The 17,900-nt window shown below is 35.7% G+C and overlaps 1 protein-coding gene across 4 annotated transcripts in view; it reads left to right on the top strand.

Moving 5' to 3' along the window:
• PLS3 (plastin 3) overlaps positions 1-17,900 on the top strand; it is a 91,124-nt gene that overhangs the window by 46,315 nt on the left and 26,909 nt on the right. For 2 of the 4 annotated variants that reach the window (XM_019625484.1, XM_019625486.1), the window contains exons 2-4: positions 1,461-1,546; positions 3,810-3,890; positions 14,778-14,941. In XM_019625484.1, the coding sequence (XP_019481029.1) occupies positions 3,818-3,890; positions 14,778-14,941 (237 nt within the window). In that variant the 5' untranslated portion in view covers positions 1,461-1,546; positions 3,810-3,817. Of the gene's footprint in view, positions 1-1,460; positions 1,574-3,809; positions 3,891-14,777; positions 14,942-17,900 lie in introns of all 4 variants that reach the window. The other 2 variants (XM_019625485.1, XM_019625487.1) reach the window with 2 other exon arrangements.

Genomic DNA, 17,900 nt, shown 5'->3' with positions numbered 1-17,900 from the left:
GAGCTCAAACTCTTGAGCGAGCTCTTAACCAACTGAGCCACTCAGCCGGCCCCAGAGCTCACACTCTTGAGCGAGCTCTTAACCAACTGAGCCACTCGGCCGGCCCATATTAATATATTTTTAAGTAAACAGGTGCCTTGAAATCATTTCTATGAGATCTAAGTATTTCCTGATTTTGTAGGGAGAACAAGTACTCTTTTCCTGGCCTACTAATTCACTTTGTGTTGAGTTATAATTATTTACATGTTTGCCTTTCCCAGATTGTAAATACCTTGAGGGTAGGAATTAGTCATCTAACAGGTGCCTAAAATATTTGTAAAAGTGTGAGGATAGAGGTGTATGTGTGTTGGAGAAGGGTACACAGAAGAGGGAAAGAGATTTTGCCCTGTTCAACTCTGCTGCCTTCCAAGGGTGGTAAGTGGAAGGATTTAGTCAGAACCTACTGGTCAGCAGGAATGAAGGGCGGAGGATGGCAGGGGTTACCATATTTTGCTGTGTATAATGCGCTTCCATGTATAATGGACACCCACATTTTTTCCCCAAACTTTCAAGGAAAAAAATCTTTCATTTTAATTTTTTAATTCAAGTTTTTATCTGTTTACATTTAGGTACTTGTTTTTTTGTTATAAAGGAAGTTTAGCTTTTAATGTATTACGGTACGAGAAATTTTATGTAACAAATAATTACAAAGCACAAGAAAAGATACCAGGTACAAGAAACTTTACATACCAGTAACAAATTTACAACATTTACATATCCTAGAAGGCCAAAAACTCTTTGTTGTTCCAAGTTCGTTGTAAGTTCAACAAAACTGATGATCCCATTACAGGGTACTATTTTGCATACAGATATTGTTATTGATTTCTAGAGTTACACTTTTAACTCAAGCATAAACAAAAGAATTAAAAACATTTATATAGATACAGAATTAGTATTACCCACGTATAATGCGCAGCCTTATTTTTTTCCTCACAAGTTTGGGCAAAAAAGTGCACATTTACATGGCCAAATATGGTATGTCCAGAACCATCTTTGTCTAATTTTTATGGTAGTATGAGACTAAAATTAAATGTAGTTTTTTAACTCACATACTTTAGATTATTCCTGACTCACAAACTGCCCAAACTAGAAAGGACCTTTAGAGATAAAAGAGAGGCCACATGTTTTGGATTTTCTGAGGCAGCCTCACTTTTAAACTTTCTGTGCCATTGTTCTATGTGGTATAATTCTTGGAGATGGGTAATAATTTCATATTGAAAACATGCTTACTTAAAATACGCATAAATAAAATTAGAATAAACCCTATATATAGTATTTTTGTAATCAGAAATGTAGAATGTCATATTACTAAAATATAGAATGCTTTTAAAAAGTGCTACAACTTACAAAAAATTGTTTTTTTATACTCAATCTTTAAAATGCCTGACTTCATATCTAACTGAAGATCTTTCATTACTTAGAGATCCTGAGACTGCTCTGAAAAGTGTTTTTACCCAACTTATCTACTGAGAAGTTGTCTGTCTTTAGTGGCATCTTAACACCATAGGTAAGAAAAGTTGACGCGTATAAACAGGCAAGTTCTGATTTATGTTTTTTTTTAAAGTCTGGGTTTAAAAAAAATTTTTTTAATACCAGTCATTTTAGATGTCTATTGCGTTATGGTAGAAACTTAGCTAATAATATATGTGGTCATTTTAAAACTTCCCAAGGATTTGAGAAACGTGGGTTTGAATTCCAGTTTCATGGCCCCTCTGAGCCTATGTTATTTAATAAGAAAAAAAGGGGTTAAGAATATTTACTTCATAGGTTGTTGTGAAGGTTCGGGGAATTAATATGAATATGAATTTATCTAATGTAGTGCTTGGTACATTGTTGTTGAATGGATGAATTTATTAGAACACTATTTTATTGAGTGCCTTACAATGTGCCTGGGGACTGTGATAAGTTCTAGAAATGACAACAATGGCTGTGACAAAGACAGATGTGGCCCAGCTCTCCCTGAAGAGCTTCTCTCTACTGAGTATTAGGCTTAATGTCAAAAGATGAGTTGGTGAGTGGTTTTTTAACTTTTAATAAAACTGTCTAAAAGGGATAAATATAAGACATCAAATTTGTATTTTGTACTGTATAGTTAGTGAAATTTAACACATAGAATACTTATTTGAAAAGAAAATACATTTAGGGCAGTGAAACTAATTTTTTTATACTTTACTGGTAGATATGTGTCATTATATATTATTTGTCAAAACCCATATAATATACAACACCATGCAACTATGGACTTTGTGTGATTATGATGTGTTAGTGTGGGTTCATCGTTTGTAACAAATGTACCACTCTGGTGCAAGATGTTGATAATGGGCCAGGTTTATATGTGAGGAGAAAGGCGAACATGGGAACTGAACTCTGTACTTTCTGTTCAATTTTGCTGTGAATCTAACTGTTCTGAAAAAGTAAAGTCCTTAAAAAAAGATAAAAAGAAAAAAATCAAAGCCAAAAAAAAGGCAACACCTAATTGTTTTCATTTCCTTGTCTCCAAAAATTGTTAATAGGCTTGTATTTGGGAATTATCCATTGCAATACAGACCTCCTTTCTCTATTATAGGGCTCATTAAGGTTCAGATCATAAATACTGTGTGCCAAGAGGCAAAATCAAGAATATTATATTATTGATATCAAGGATATAATATATTATTTCCACAAAATTTTGCTGATGAAATCCAAAATATAATAATAATTGAGTACAACATTTTTTGTAATGCAGGTCTACTGATGAAAAGAATGGAATTTTGAGGGGAGGATAACATTTCACTTAATTGGGGTTCAAAGTTAATGTGCCTTATCATCAAAATTGACTACAAATGTTTATCTACAAAAACATACTTAGCTTGTGGGGCCATACAAAAACAAGTGGTGGTTCAGATTTGGCACACAGGCCATAGTTTGCCAAACCCTGCTCTATTGTGAAATTGGTAAAATAGAGCCAAATCAGAAAGGGTGTAAACTCAAATAACAAGCTATGTGCACAAGGATATGTTTATTAGCACACACTTGGATATACTTCTGTATCAAAGCCAAGTATAATTTGTTTTAATTGACTCCTTTAATGGGAGTGATTGTTAGGTGTTAATATGCTATTTAAAAATCAGTGTTTTCACAATGAATGGTTTTAAAGTGGTTTAATGGAAAAAATGGTAACTGTGTGAGGTGATGGATGTGTTAACTAACCTTAATATAGTAATCATTTCACAATATACATATAACCGTCAAAACTTACACAATATTATATGCCAATTACATCTCAATAAAGCTGGAAAAATGTAAATAAAACAGTAAGATAGATAGATGAGAGAGAGAATAGATAGATAGATAGATAGATAGATAGATAGATAGATAGATAGATAGGTGGCTTAATGGAAAAGTTGTATTTTACATGAATCTTTGGTCATATAATTTCAACTTTTAGTTTTGGCACGTATAACCAAGAATTTCTATTAGGTATCTTTTTCCCGTCATTGCCGGGTACCTTGGCTGTTCCTTACATTCTTTGAATGTAATGTAAAATTTTGTCCTTGAAAGGGAGATTCAGAAATATTTTTTTCTGAGTAACTTTTGGTAAATGATGACTTCTCATTTGTTTATTTGCTTGTTTTATTTTGGCTGTAGCTACTAATATGGGAACCTGTTCAGATGGTTTTGGTAGTTTGCAATTCTGTTCAAATTCCTGAGATGAGCATTTTGCAAGAGTGCTTATAATATATTCATCATAAAAGTTTTTAAAGTCTGAACCCTTTTTGGTTTCTCTTTAGATCTATAAATGGATGAGATGGCTACCACTCAGATTTCCAAAGATGAGCTTGATGAACTCAAAGAGGCCTTTGCAAAAGTTGGTAAGTATTTTTGTAGTGTAACTATAGTAAAACAATCTTTTTTTTTTAAGATTTTTATTGAGGAATTGGGGGAAGGGGAACAGACAAGTTGCTGCCATTCTGTTCTTCAGTCTAGTTGTGGAGGACGTTGTTTCACTGGCCCAAGTTGGCACCATCATTGCACTCTTCCCGGGCGAGGCACATCAGTCGCCGGCTTCTGGACGGCCGCTCACTGCGGCTGCTGGCCGCTCATGCTGGCTGCTGGCTACACACGGTAGCCCATGGCAACCCACTGCAGCAGGGGCTGCAGACTACGCAGTCGCCGGCGACTCACAGCAGCCCAGCTCCAGGTTGAGCTGTTGTTTAGCATCTTAGCTGTGGAGGGCAGTGTCACTGGACCTCATATGTGGGATCCGAACCGGGGCCCTCTGGCATCCCAAGCCAGTTCTTAACCATCGCGCCACTCGGCTGGCCAAAAGCAATCTTTATTTGACCCTAATGAAAGTTATTTCTTTAAATAATAACATGAATGGTTACATCACGAACCTTAGGGCAAGATAGTTAATATGGATGGGATAATGTTTTAGAAGCTACACTTGAAACTGTATTATTTCTAATTATATCTAGTATCTAATATAGTCAAAGATTTTTGGTCAAGGGTCCCAGTCCTTACCTGGGCCTGCTGAGGCCCCTGAAATTTTTAGACAAACTTTGTATTGTTATCATATTCGGTGTCTCATATTTTTCTTAGGAGAGAATTTAGAGCTTTCAAAGGAATGTGTGACCCCTGAAAATGTTAACAAACATAAATGCTGTTTTACCTTTCCCTATTTAGCGTGGCTTTATTGCCTTTCTCATATATCTTACGTGCCTTTGCAATAATGCAGATTGTCCTACCTTTGCATTACATTACAGCATCAGTATATGTTGGGAAATCATAGCATGTCATTTGGTTCATCTTTTAACATCATATAACATGTCTTAGAATTTAGCAGATATAGAAGTAGTTTATAGTATTTACATTCCAAATTTCAGTGCTCAGCTCAAGTCAGTAGAAGATAATGAGAAAATGATAAAAACTGATTATTGATGTGTGTACTCACATGAATCAATATGTGCTTAGAGAGATGAACTATTACTTTTTGGTATCTCCTTCCTTAAAGGATATAAAGTTAGATCATAATGAGTTGCTATTTAAATCAGAATCTACACTTTGGCCCATGTTGAAAATCCCATTAGTGAAAAGTAAGGATGCCTACATCTCTATTCCTATACATTTATGATCAACGTTTTCTATGAAAGCATTTAGTAGTAATGGCATGCCTTGGGAAGAATAATGAACCCCAGGCAGAGTCACTATTCGTAATCCCATCAGAATTCTAACGAGAAAATATTGAATAGTCCAGAGTCTAACAGGATTTTATATTCATCTTTCAGTCTTGGGACAGCCTAATTTGTTTCTTTATGAATGAAATTTTAGGGTAGGGACCATGACTTATTATTGCTATTGTTTAATCTTCAAGGCCTTACCTCCTCAAATAAATGCTTTTTGTTGAATACAGGCCTTGTTCTTTTGTGTGGCATCTTGGAAATATTTGTGTGAATAATATTTTTTAAATTAAAGATAATTCAAATATGTTTACCTGATTGGACTGTAATACTTTTATCAGTAAAAGAGCTTAATTGCTCCTTAAAAGCTTAATGATATAAATAGGGTTGACCAATTAACTCCATGGAGGAAACAGGGTTAAATTGCACCAAGTGAGGGATCAGTTAGAGTTTGGACTGCAAGAAAGGCTCATTGTTGGAATTACTGTCTTATTTTAAATCATATATCTTGGAGAGTTTAGGGTTGGCAAACGGCTTCCCAAAGGCAGGAGAGTTGACCATAAGTCTCATTGGAATCCCTACCGGGCATACATTCCTAATATATGCAGACTCTTATTAGTCTATATTCTGTAAATAGGAATTCTGGAGTTCAAAATTTCTGCCTATTCTGCATTTTTTGCTTTTGTACTCCCCCCTCAGCATCTAGCTCAGTGTTACACATGTTAGATTCTCAATAAATATTTAATTGATTGAATCCCAAGGAATTATATGTAGTCTTTTCATGTACTGGGACTTTGTCATCAACTCTAAACTCAAAAGGTCCATTGTTACGAAGATTTTCATCATGGTGGAATTTATTACTAAAAGTTTTGGCCATTGCATTGTAGCACATAAAATTTATATGTACTTTTCAATATAATAAAGGCTTGTGTGTAGTCTTTTAGAAAAGACCCAGCTGATTCTTTTAGGTTCCTTTAAAATCTTTGTAGTTTTTTAGTTGTTAGTTACCGAGCCATCAGGCAACTGTCAGAGGTGTTATGGAAATCTTTTTTTTCCTTCATTCGGGGAAGCTTGATTTCAAAAACAAGCTCTATAACTTTTTTTCCTGTCAAGGACAATTTTTTCTTATTTTGGGGGGAGGGTAGTGAGTCTTACTTTGTCTCAGTTCAATTGTGACAAAATATGGAAATCATTATATGATTTTTTTCCCATCTATTAACAATAATAGCCTTGATTATCTCTTTAGGAATTCAACAAAATCATAGTGCTGCATGGAGAAAATCTCTGTAATTACCACTAATCATAGGTATTGTTCAATCAATTAATAGTGCTTTAAAACTCTCTACTAGCAATAAATCGAGTATTAGGATTTAAAGTTCTCCTTTCACTCATTCTCTGCACCAGCTTAGTGTTAAGCTCCAAGCAGAGTATTTTCATTTAATTATTTTAATTTTCTCAACATTTGTTTCCAATGTTTCCCACTGGGATAGCAGAAACCTTGGCTTTCATTTTTTTTCTGCTTCATAATGTTTCTGTTTTAATTCAAATACAATGCTGCATAAGTTCTTTCTAAAGAAGAGTAAATAAAACTTTCAGAACACTTAAGAAGTAAATGTTTACCAACTAGAAAATGTCTTTTACATTCTGAGAGTTTAATCGTGTTATGGAAGCTAGAGGTCATTCATGTAAAGTATCTTCAGATTGGCCTTAAAGTCCTGCAAACATTTCTCACTTTTTTCTCTCTAAGGAATTGCTACTGAGCTTTGGGCTTTTTAAACATTAATTCAGCAGTTTGGAAATAAAAGAATAATGGGGTTTTTTTAATGACCAGGAATAGTGTGGGTATATTCCTTTGACGTTGCCCACTAAAACTGAGCCAAAAAATGTTGATTATGGTGATTGTAGTTGTACCACATTTTCTCATCTCAGGAAGTTGAGTTGTTTCAAATGACTTGATATTCTCTACTATATAAAAACCACATCAGGATGATGCCACAAAAAGTCTGCTGGTTTAGTCTGATTTACTCCTGGCATTCAATAAAACTATACCAGTGCATATTTGTTTAATTATGACTTGAAAAATAAAAACTATAGCCCAACTGAAAAAAAATAAACTAGCCAGTGCTCTTTCACTGTGCCGTCTGTTTGATTATCGATGGACTATTAGAAATGAAGGTCTTGAGATAGTCTGAAAGCTGTGTTTTGACAGTGTGGAAGACAGTGTGGGGGTGTACGGAAGAACAGGAACCACACACGTGTGAGAGAATGCACTCGTGTGAGTGTGTGTGTAGTTGTGTATGTATTTTTAAAGTGGGAGAATTTCAGCAATTGGAAAAATGGTGGTTCAGCTGCTGGAAATTTTGAGTTGGAAAAGGATTGCTAGACAACATTTTTGATTGCTTGGTCTCAGCTCTCTAACCTTGTCCATCCTTCAGCTGTACTTGACCCCACCTTAGGGGATCCACTATTAATATGAACTCTTGGGTGGCAACCTTCATGCTACCTTTAGCTGGGACCCATTACACTGCCTGTTATATTTGCTGGAATGAGCTACCTGAAGACGTATGAACTGGGAAAACCCATGTTTAGGTAAACATCTAGAGATGTTTAGCAGCTGCCTTTCCTAAAATTTTAATGCCAATGAAAGGTTGACTTTACTGCTTAGAGGTTAGGATGGAATATAATCTAAATTCTCCTGCACAAGTCTTTTGGCTGAGTCTTTTAAATCAATATATCATGTATTTTCATGGGCATTCAAAATTGTGTGTGTGTGTGTGTGTAAATCCATTGTTTATTGTTTTGTTTTTTTAAAGATTTTATTCGGTAATTGGGGGAGGGAACAGCATTGGGGAATTGGGGAAGGGAAACAAACAAGTTGCTGTCCTTTTGTTTTTCAGTCTAGTTGTGGAGGACTTTGCTTCACTGGCCCATGTTGGTATTATGATCATTGCGCTCTTCCCGGCTGAGGCAGTTGGTCGCCGAGCATTGGACGGCGACTCACGGCAGCCCAGCTCCAGGTCGAGCTGTTGTTCACAATCTTAGCTGTAGAGGGCACAGCGTCACTGGCCCATGTGGGATCCAAACCGGCAGCGCTGCTGCTCAGAATTCACACTCCCAAGCCAACTCTTAACCAACAAGCCACTCGGCCAGCCCAAAATCCATTGTTAAACATATAGATTCCTATACTCATTTTTTAGAGCAGAAAAATTGTGAAATATATTGGTTAAACGAAATGGAAATTTTAAACCCAGCTTTTCTGAAAGGAAGTGCATCTGCACTTGATTTGTTTTCTTCTTGAAGTCCTAATGAGTACTGTCCGGAGTGGGGTAGTAAAGAAGTTGCATCTGTGTTGCAGATGAGAACATACATATTCAACCTCTATAAAGAAAGATAATAGATTTAGACAGACTCAAAGATGGTTAAAGCAACACACACACACACACACACACACACACACACACAACCTGGGGTCAAAGAAAATCCCAGTCTTTCTGTCAGATTTATAAGACCAAGTAACACCCCAAAAGATGCATTTGAAGTGATTGCCCCACATACCACCTGGACATGGGCAGTATAAAACAGCAGCTAAAATCAAAACCACTTGAATTCTGGCCCAGCTTTCTCCAGACAAGTACTTAAAATAGCTTAAATAACAGGATGCAAGGGGAGGGAAAACATTTCCTTTTAAGGATGTGTATTCTTGGTGTGATTCAAACTTCTGCAGGAACATGGCTGCATAATAAGTTTATTTACTTTAAGGTTACTTGGGGGAGGGTGTTGGGAGAGTTAACTGGCAGTTAAAATAATACTTGGTAAAAGAGCATAATGAGGTTTCTTTTGAAACAGAATGCAGATGTGAACCTACATGTGTCATCAGAGAGAGAAGAGAAGGGGGGTGGAGGAAGGAAAGGAGAGAGGGAGAAACGGTTACAAGCAGTTGGCTCCTTTCTGATGAATTCAGTAGTCAATATGAAAGACGGGCCTCTTTGGTGCAGCACTGGGGGCCTCTTAGTGATTATATTTTAAGTATAGTGATTTTTCTTTAAAAATAGAATACTTTGTAATTTTTGAAATTTAGCACTTTACTTTCTGGGGAAACTTTGTTCAGTGGGTAAGTGGAGTTTCTTTTTCCCTGCCTCCCATCAATGTCTACACATACTGACCATATTTTCTGGACCAACAAGCTAAGACATGTGCTTGCAGAAACACTGAGAATGCTCTAGATAACATAGGCTATATGATAATATCTATTTTATCTGGTGGTTGAATATATGATGCTGGAACACAAGTCTTCTAAATGCAGAACCTATTCTATGCCATGCCAATATATAGTTAATGAAGAAGTGGCAAATGAGCCAGAAAAAGGATCCAAAATATTGGCAGCTTTAATGAGAAAATCAAGGACTGTCATCCTGCCAGGAGGTTGTGATTTTAGTTTCCAGTTGTTAAAACTGTTTTCAATCTAGGTCTGTGTTTTTTGAGTCAATTTATTATTAAATTCTTATGTTTATGTCAAAACTCAGGAAAGGAAAACTTCACCATCAAACATAGTTTTGAGCACCTGCTTAATAATGTCACTAATGAGATGGAAGCTTTCTAAAATGACACTGTGATGTCTGATTTTCTGGCCTTTCAAAGCACAGCACATTAGATCTCCGATACTGTTTAAGGAGTGGATGGGTGTGTGTGGGTATGTGTGTGTGTGTGTGTGTGTGTGTGTGTGTGTGTGTGTGTGTTGGCTGGGATTGGAAATAAAATTAGAATAAAACTCTTTTAAAATAATTGCATGCGATTTTGTCTTCCAGTTGGGAGATTTTGTAAAATTAATTGCAAGCTGCCCTTTTATGCTCCCTCTGCCTTCTTATTGAAATTGAAATTGTTTTCTTCAAAAGATATGATTTAGGAGCTCTAAGAAAGGCTTGCTATAATTTACTAGTACTAACACTAAAATGCCTTTGATCACAGAAGGTTACAGTAAAAGCTAGATCTGCTGATAAAATAGGGGGAAATAGCAGAATAGGTAAAAGTTTTAAAATATGTAAAGCTAGATGACACATGTTCAAAGATTCTTTTCCCATCTCAGGGAAGATGTAGGATAGATACTCCAAGTGACTCAAAAGTTTTACAAGGATTTTGAAGCCATGCTTTCAAGTAAAAACCAAGATGTTCTGTCTGATTAATCTCTGCATATGGTATCTAGCTCAGTGCCTGCCACAGAGTAGATACTCAGTTTGCTCTGGAGGTTGAGTCATGCTAAACTACTGACCGTGGTATTTCTTAATGAAGTAAAACAAGTTTCTACATTTAGAATGAGAGAGAGGTCCTGACCTGACAACCAACCATGGTTGTCTACTTGGGTACTCCTTGGTGGGTGTGCTCACTTAGAAAACCAAATTATAGATCTGAAGGCTGCTGGGTGGGGACAGGATTCAAACAAAGGGAATGAGATGGAATGTTATTTAAGGGATATTTCTGTCCTTATGGTTTCCTGATGGAATTGCCATACAGTCTTGTAGTGCTATTTTTGTATTTTTTGTCGTCGTTTAATTTTGTTTTTAAAATGCTCACTAGATGAGAGCATTCTTAATACTTGAGAATCAATGACTCTACAAAAGCTATCTTTACCATTGCAAGGTACTGTGCTACATATTGGGGTGGGAGATAAAAAGATTTGAAGAATCTATCAGGGGATTTGCAACTAAATAAGATTGTTGTGTACTGACCAATTCTTATTCCTCCAACCTCCCTTTAAAATGTTCCTGTCAGTTACTAAAAGCATCTATTATTACTACTCTTCGAAATGGAATTTCCACATGTGGTTATTTTATGTTAGTTATATTTTAGGGTGGCTACTTCCTGACATCACTTAATCACATCAGTGAGCTTCTAATTAATGCTCAGGAGAGGTGGTTTCCGAGAGGGTTCACACAACTGGTAGTTCTCCCCATTGCCTACACCTCTATTCTGCCTAATTCAAATAAACTGTCAGATAGACTAGACTCTCAGGAATTGGTTAGTTTCATGTAGCTTTGAATTCATTGTAGTTCTCTAATGTTTATTTTTAAGCGTCTTTACCTTCCACTTTTATTATATCACCGTGAATACAAGAAGAACAATTAAGTACCTGTCATATACCAGGTCTACCTTGTAGTCAATGACAAGATTAAATGATCTCAGATATGTCATTTCAAAAGTCAGGGAAAGGTATAATACATTTGAAAATATTTTTCTATCAAAAATTGCTAAAGTGGACAAAGTTTTAATAATTGTAAGGAATAAGCCATCGCCTTTAGTAAAGGTGTCATAAAAATGAAGGACTGTTATATTTAGATAATGAGATTTAGCAATGATGAGAATGTTATTACTCTGTATTTGTCTTTAATATATATTATGCTTTTATCTCATTTTAAAAAACAAGAGTGTGCGAGGTTTATGCAGTCCTGTGTACTTGAGCTTAGAATCAGACTGTGTTAGAGTCGAAAAAGGACCTTAGAGATCATTTGACCCAAAGTACGCCTTTTACAGACCTGGAATTGTGCAAATTCAATCCTGGGTCACATTACTTCCACTTGTGGTGTCCCTTCAACTGTGCTGTGTCTCTTTCATTGTGCCCCAGTAGCACTGAGCTCTATTTTAACTTTTTTAAAACTGGGAGAAACAGATCGGTATGTGCATGGGAGAAGTGTATTTAAACCCAGGAATTTCATTCATCAAAAGTTGCTAAAATCCTGCCACAGTGCCCTGTGGATTACTTTGTTCTTTTTAGTGACTGCAGATGTCGTTGCTGGATTGACTTCCACATATAAAAATTTACTGATAAAGTGTTTGATGTATGACCTTTTATAAATTCAAAGCAAAGAAAGTGAAGAGGTGCCCTAGGGGAATTAAGTGTTTTGTCTTAAAGGAAATATAAGTAAGTGATTTTCAGAAGTGTTGGGTAGTTTCGGGATGATGTTTTAAAAGCATAGAGATTTTAACTGGTAGATTTAAAATGTAGCCATCCATATTTAAGAATATTTGTTTGACTCTAGAAGTATACTTCATTAAAACTAAACAGAATTTCATCAGCCTTCAAAGCATTGGGGACATGGTTTCATATAGGATATTTACTATTTTCATAATCGGAAAAAGCTGGCCAACATGAATTACACTTAGATCACACTTAGGATAGAATCCAAAGTATGTTCCATAGCCTAGCCTGTAAGAGCTTTTATGATCCGCTCTCTAACCTCACTTCTCACTATCTATCCTTCGCTCACTCTGCTCAAGTCAGACTGGACCTTTGCCGTTCCCAAACACACCAGACACTCCTCTACACCACAGGCTTTGCATTTGCTATTTCCTCTGCCTGTAATCTCTTACCCAGATATCCATATGATTTGCTCCCGTATTTCATGTAAGTCTTCATTCAATTACAATCTCCTCAAAGTGGCAATCAAAAATGTCTCCAGAAGTTTCTGGATGTACCCCGGAGGACAAATTAACCCCCAGTCTAACCCCTTACCCTGTTTTATTTTTCTAAAATATATGACTATATTTTATAGTCATACCTCATTTTATATTTGCTTATCAGTTGTCAGAATGTGAGCTCTAACAGCAAGACTTTCTTTCATTGGTTGCAGTATCACCAATCCCAAGAACAGTACCTAGTACATAGTTTTTAAGTAATGTACCAAATATATTAACTGTTCACAATACATCTTGGGTCATTTCTCTAGTCAGGTTGTTTCCTTTTATTATAATAATTAAATTTATATATGAAAATGACTGAGACCTAAGGAATAAAAAGCATTGTTGAACAGTAGGTATTTGAAATTGCTGGTCAAATTCAACTTTCTTTACTAAAAACATATGCTTAAGTGATTACAATCCTCAGTATGTTAGCTTTCTTTTCCAATAAGTTAACTTTTTGGTCATTGATAAATTTTTTCTCCATTTTTAACAGTTTCAGAATAGGCATCATCAGCACTTAGATACACACTCTGTTAAAACTGCAGTAGCGCAAAAATAAAAAAGGTTATTTATAGTCATGTTAAACATTTGCATTACTCAGGACTGCAGTTATTTTTATGAACTCTATATTTGTCTTGGACAAATGTTTATTTACATTAACTCTTAAGAAAGTGGCACTGAAGACAGTAACTAACTTAATTTCAGGTGTGCTTTGAAATACAATCAGCATTAATTCATAAAATGATTCTACTAGACTAATGGAAGTATAAGGAACATAAAACTCCTAAAGAGCTACGGTAGAAATTGTTTTATTTGATCCCCTTTACCCTCATCTACCACCCCCTCCCCCACTTACCCTGTGGTAACCACTAAACTATTGTCTGTGTCTATGAGTTTTGTTTCTTCATTTGTTTTTCTTGTTCTTTTGTTGTTTTCAGTTTTATATACCACATATCAGTGAGATCATATGTTTCTCTACTTTTCCTGTTTGACTTATTTCACTTAGCATTATAATCTCAAGATCCATCCAAGTTGTGGCAAATGGCACTATTTCATCTTCTGGGTGATGAACACACAATGTGATATAAAGATGATGTATTACAGAATTGTACACCTTAAATCTATGTAACTTTGCTAACAGTTGTCACCCCAATAAACTTTAATTAAAAAAAAAAGAAATTGTTGGGCTGGCCGAGTGGCATGATGGTTAAGAGCTGGCTTGGGACACCAGAGGGCCCCGGTTCGGATCCCACATATGAGGACCAGTGACACTGCCCTCTATAGCTAAGATGCTGAACAACAGCTCATCCTGGAGCTGAGCTGCCGTGAGTCACCTGGCGATAGCTAGGCTGCAGCCTCTGCTGCAGTGGGTTGCCATGGGCTACCGTGTGTAGCCGGCAGCCAGCGTGAGCGGCCCTCAAGCTGCTGTGAGCGGCAGTCCAGAAGCCAGCGACTGATCTGCCTAACCCGGGAAGAGCGCAATGATGGTGCCAACTTGGGCCAGTGAAGCAACGTCCTCCACAACTAGACTGAAGAACAAAAGGACAACAACTTGTCTGTTCCCCTTCCCCTAATTCCCCAATAAAAATCTTAAAAAAAAAAAAGAAATTGTTTATACCATGTCAGTGTTTTATTGGTGTACAATCTATTAATTCTTTTAAGAAGTTCTGTTAGCTTCATGATTTAATAATGATTTTAATAAACAACTATGCTCTCTTAACATTTGGGTTGCCTTTTTTTTTTTAGCTGAGCCATCCTGCTAACTGTTGGCAGCTTAGCGACAACTCAGCTCGGACCCATGTGGGAATTGAACCAGCGACTCTGTTGCTCAGAACTCGCACACTTGAGCGAGCTCTTAACCAACTGAGCCACTCGGCCGGCCCTGGGTTTCTATTTTTAAGCAAAGCTACTTATACACTATTTAATATACAGGATACATGATGTGTAAAACCTTGCTCTTTCTGTTAAAATTTACATTTCCCTTTCAAACAACCTTAGGTACCAAACAATAAGAAAGGAAAAAATTGTATTTAGGCGAGCTTATGAACTGAGCCTCAAATAAAAAAAAATGATGGGTTAATTTATTTCGCCTTTAAAATTTTTTGCTTGCTCTTCTTTTTTACAAAGATCTCAACAGCAATGGATTCATTTGTGACTATGAACTTCATGAGCTTTTCAAGGAAGCTAATATGCCATTACCAGGATATAAAGTGAGAGAAATTATTCAAAAACTCATGCTGGATGGTGACAGGAATAAAGATGGGAAGATAAGTTTTGACGAATTTGTTTATGTAAGTATGTAAAAATCCACCATTTTTAGAAGTAATGATTCTTCCTTTGTCTAGTGGAATCCTATAGTCATAAGTACTATTATATTAAGTTCCTAAATATATTATTATAACTAATAAAATTTCTCGCATCCCACTCACTAAATTTAGTTAGCTCTTTTAGCCATTAGAATATCTTAACAAAAGAATTGAGAAAAAGAGCACTGACATAATCCAAGATATAATGCACTGCTCACTGTTTAAGGTGAACAGTCTCCTTTGGGGCTTCATTAAAGGGCATTTTTCAAGGTGCTAAATGACATTCTGGAAATCTGCTTTTTCCCTTCGGTGAGCAATGTGTTCCCAAATTTTAATGATATACCCTGATTCACGGTCTTGGAAGCTTCCTGAGTTGAGCTTTCTGATTTAAAAGATGTTTGCTACTCTTTTGGTAGTAGTATTTAACCGTACCATTTTCTCTAGGATGATAATTTTGATAATTAAAAGTTAGAAACATATCTTTTTAGTCCATTAGAAGAGGCATTTAAAATTCTTGTGTCCTTCTCTAGTATCATAAAATACTCTTCAAGGTTAGGGGCTGATTTCTTAATTCTTAGACCCCCAGGCACCTGGTTTATTGTTTGGTACTCTGTGATTGTAGAGTGTCTGTGTAGCACTCACTACTAAAGCCTACTGCTTTTAGCTGCTAGCGAGCGAGGTCTAGATTTTCTAGATACATGCCATTTTCAGTCCATATTCATTGACAAAGTATTTGAAATATATGTTAAAGAATAGCTATTGCCTCTTCCCTCAATTAAGAACACCTTTAAGATTTTATTTTAATTTATTATTAATTTAAGACCAAGTTTGACTAGATCTAATTAGGCATTCCTTATAGTATATAGCAAATAGGTAATTGATGCCTAATATTTACCACAAACTTCCTAGCACGTCTGCCCTTTTTTTTCATGGTTTATTTTTACACCAAGACACCTGAAATGATAACATACCCCATCAGTAACCACAGCAACTGGAATTCTGATATGTTCTCTCCAATTAGAATTAACCCCTTTAAGAGCACCATAAGAGTTCAAGAAGCAAATTGATTAACTAACGATGTCTACTCAGCTGATAGCATTTTTGAGAGGTTGTTACTGTTTTAAAAATGCAGACGTGTCATAATTACAATGATATATTTCTTTCCATCTTCTTTTGACATACTGATTTCCTCCCCACAGTTTTTGTCTCCAGCTATTGCCAAAGGCTTTTGTTTTGAATTCCATGTTCCATAGTAAGTTGCAGTTGACTTGCAGTACGACCACTTGCCTGTCCGCTGATGTATAGCTTGCTTACTTTGTAACTGCATGTTTCATTGTGAATTTAAAAACAGTTTAGAGCAGTAGTTAACTATGATTGTTTAATATAATTTGCTGCTCAGAAGTTTGTCATCTAAGAAAGAACAGATTTACTACACTTGATCTTAGCCAAAAGGCCGAGAAGCGATAAAAGAACAGATTTAAATCATTAAAATTTCCAATATTTTTAAGGACAAAATTATGAAAGTGCCTTTGAGAAAAGTGATCTTAGGGAAATATTTAATTTTGTGTATTTCAAAATGTTGCAGATTCCATGCAGCTGTTTGTGACCTTTAAGTGAGGAGGTGTGATTGCCTTAGTATATTCTTTAAAAGTAACATGCTTAATAATTTGGCATCACAAGGGTTTTAAAATATAAAACATTAATAAGGGCATTTTAGGTCAAAATGTACATTTTAGAATAGGAAAGAATAAATACAGTTATACTCCTTCATTTTTCAAATTAAAAGAAAACCTGGGTTCCTAAAAAGGAAGTGACGAGCCCAACATTCCACAGGGGATTAGCGGCTTTTTCCAGTTACCTCCCTTGTATTCAAGAAATTTGAAATATGAAAGAGAGTAAAATAACCTGCCTGAAGTTTCAGAATGATACCACCATGACTGTACTGAAAGATGGGCGTTTAACCAAATATCTGTCCACTCCCATCTGCTTTGTCATCAGTGAAACAGCTCACAAATTGTCAAATAACATACGAGTAGATCTTAGTTATCTGAGAAAGAGGAAGCACGTTATTCCTGTCAGGTATTAACCTAAGAAAATAGAAATAAACATGTTCTTGCATGTTAAGTTTCTTTTCTCATTTAAATTGCTGCTTAAGAGGTGTTCATTGCAAACCAAGCTACAAACAAAAACAGTTTATGTTGATTTTGGAGAAGAACATATATGGGGCAGAAAGGAGTCCCCAAATTATGTGTAAACTTCAAATGTTGAAATTGTTAATTTCATACCCTGATTGTGCTGCTTCTAAGTATTTCAAAACTAAATTACTGAGTTTTTATACTTATAATAGTGTTTTTTTTTCTTCCTGAAACTGTAAAAAGGCTGGTACAGCAGTAAGTTCTTTCAGCAGAGATGTATGCATTAAACTCTTACTTTCACAGTGAGAAACTTTCTCTTGCTAAATGGAAATAAGTTAACCTATTTTAGGACTTTTACTAATAGTACTGACCTCATAGGATTAAATAACTTCATATAAGTAAAGTGCTTAGAACACATGCCCATATAGTAAATGTTATATAGGTGTTAGTATTTGGTAGCTATTTCTGTTTTTTAAAAGCACAGAGTTATTTTAGTATTCTTACTAAGTTTAGAATAAACTATATTCTAAAGATATAAGAGATTCCCCAAGAAAAGCAATAAAAATCTAAAGCTGTGACTTTGGAAACAAGCCTCAAACACTGGAAGGCAATCAGTATATGTTTTTGCAATTCTTTCTGAAATTTTTCCTTCTTAAATCCTATGTCTCTGGATTTATTTGGTTTGGCCACTCATTCTGTGCTGAGCTAGAAATGAGATGGAACTTTTAAAAGCACTAAGAAACATATGTTGACGAAAAAAACATCCAGCCTAAGAGAAAGCTTATAAGTTTATTTGAGCCAAACTGATG

Source organism: Hipposideros armiger, unplaced genomic scaffold (genome assembly GCF_001890085.2).
Source record: "Hipposideros armiger isolate ML-2016 unplaced genomic scaffold, ASM189008v1 scaffold_630, whole genome shotgun sequence".
In the NCBI taxonomy this organism is placed as follows: Eukaryota; Metazoa; Chordata; class Mammalia; order Chiroptera; family Hipposideridae; genus Hipposideros; species Hipposideros armiger.
This window is presented reverse-complemented; position numbering and strand designations above follow the sequence as displayed.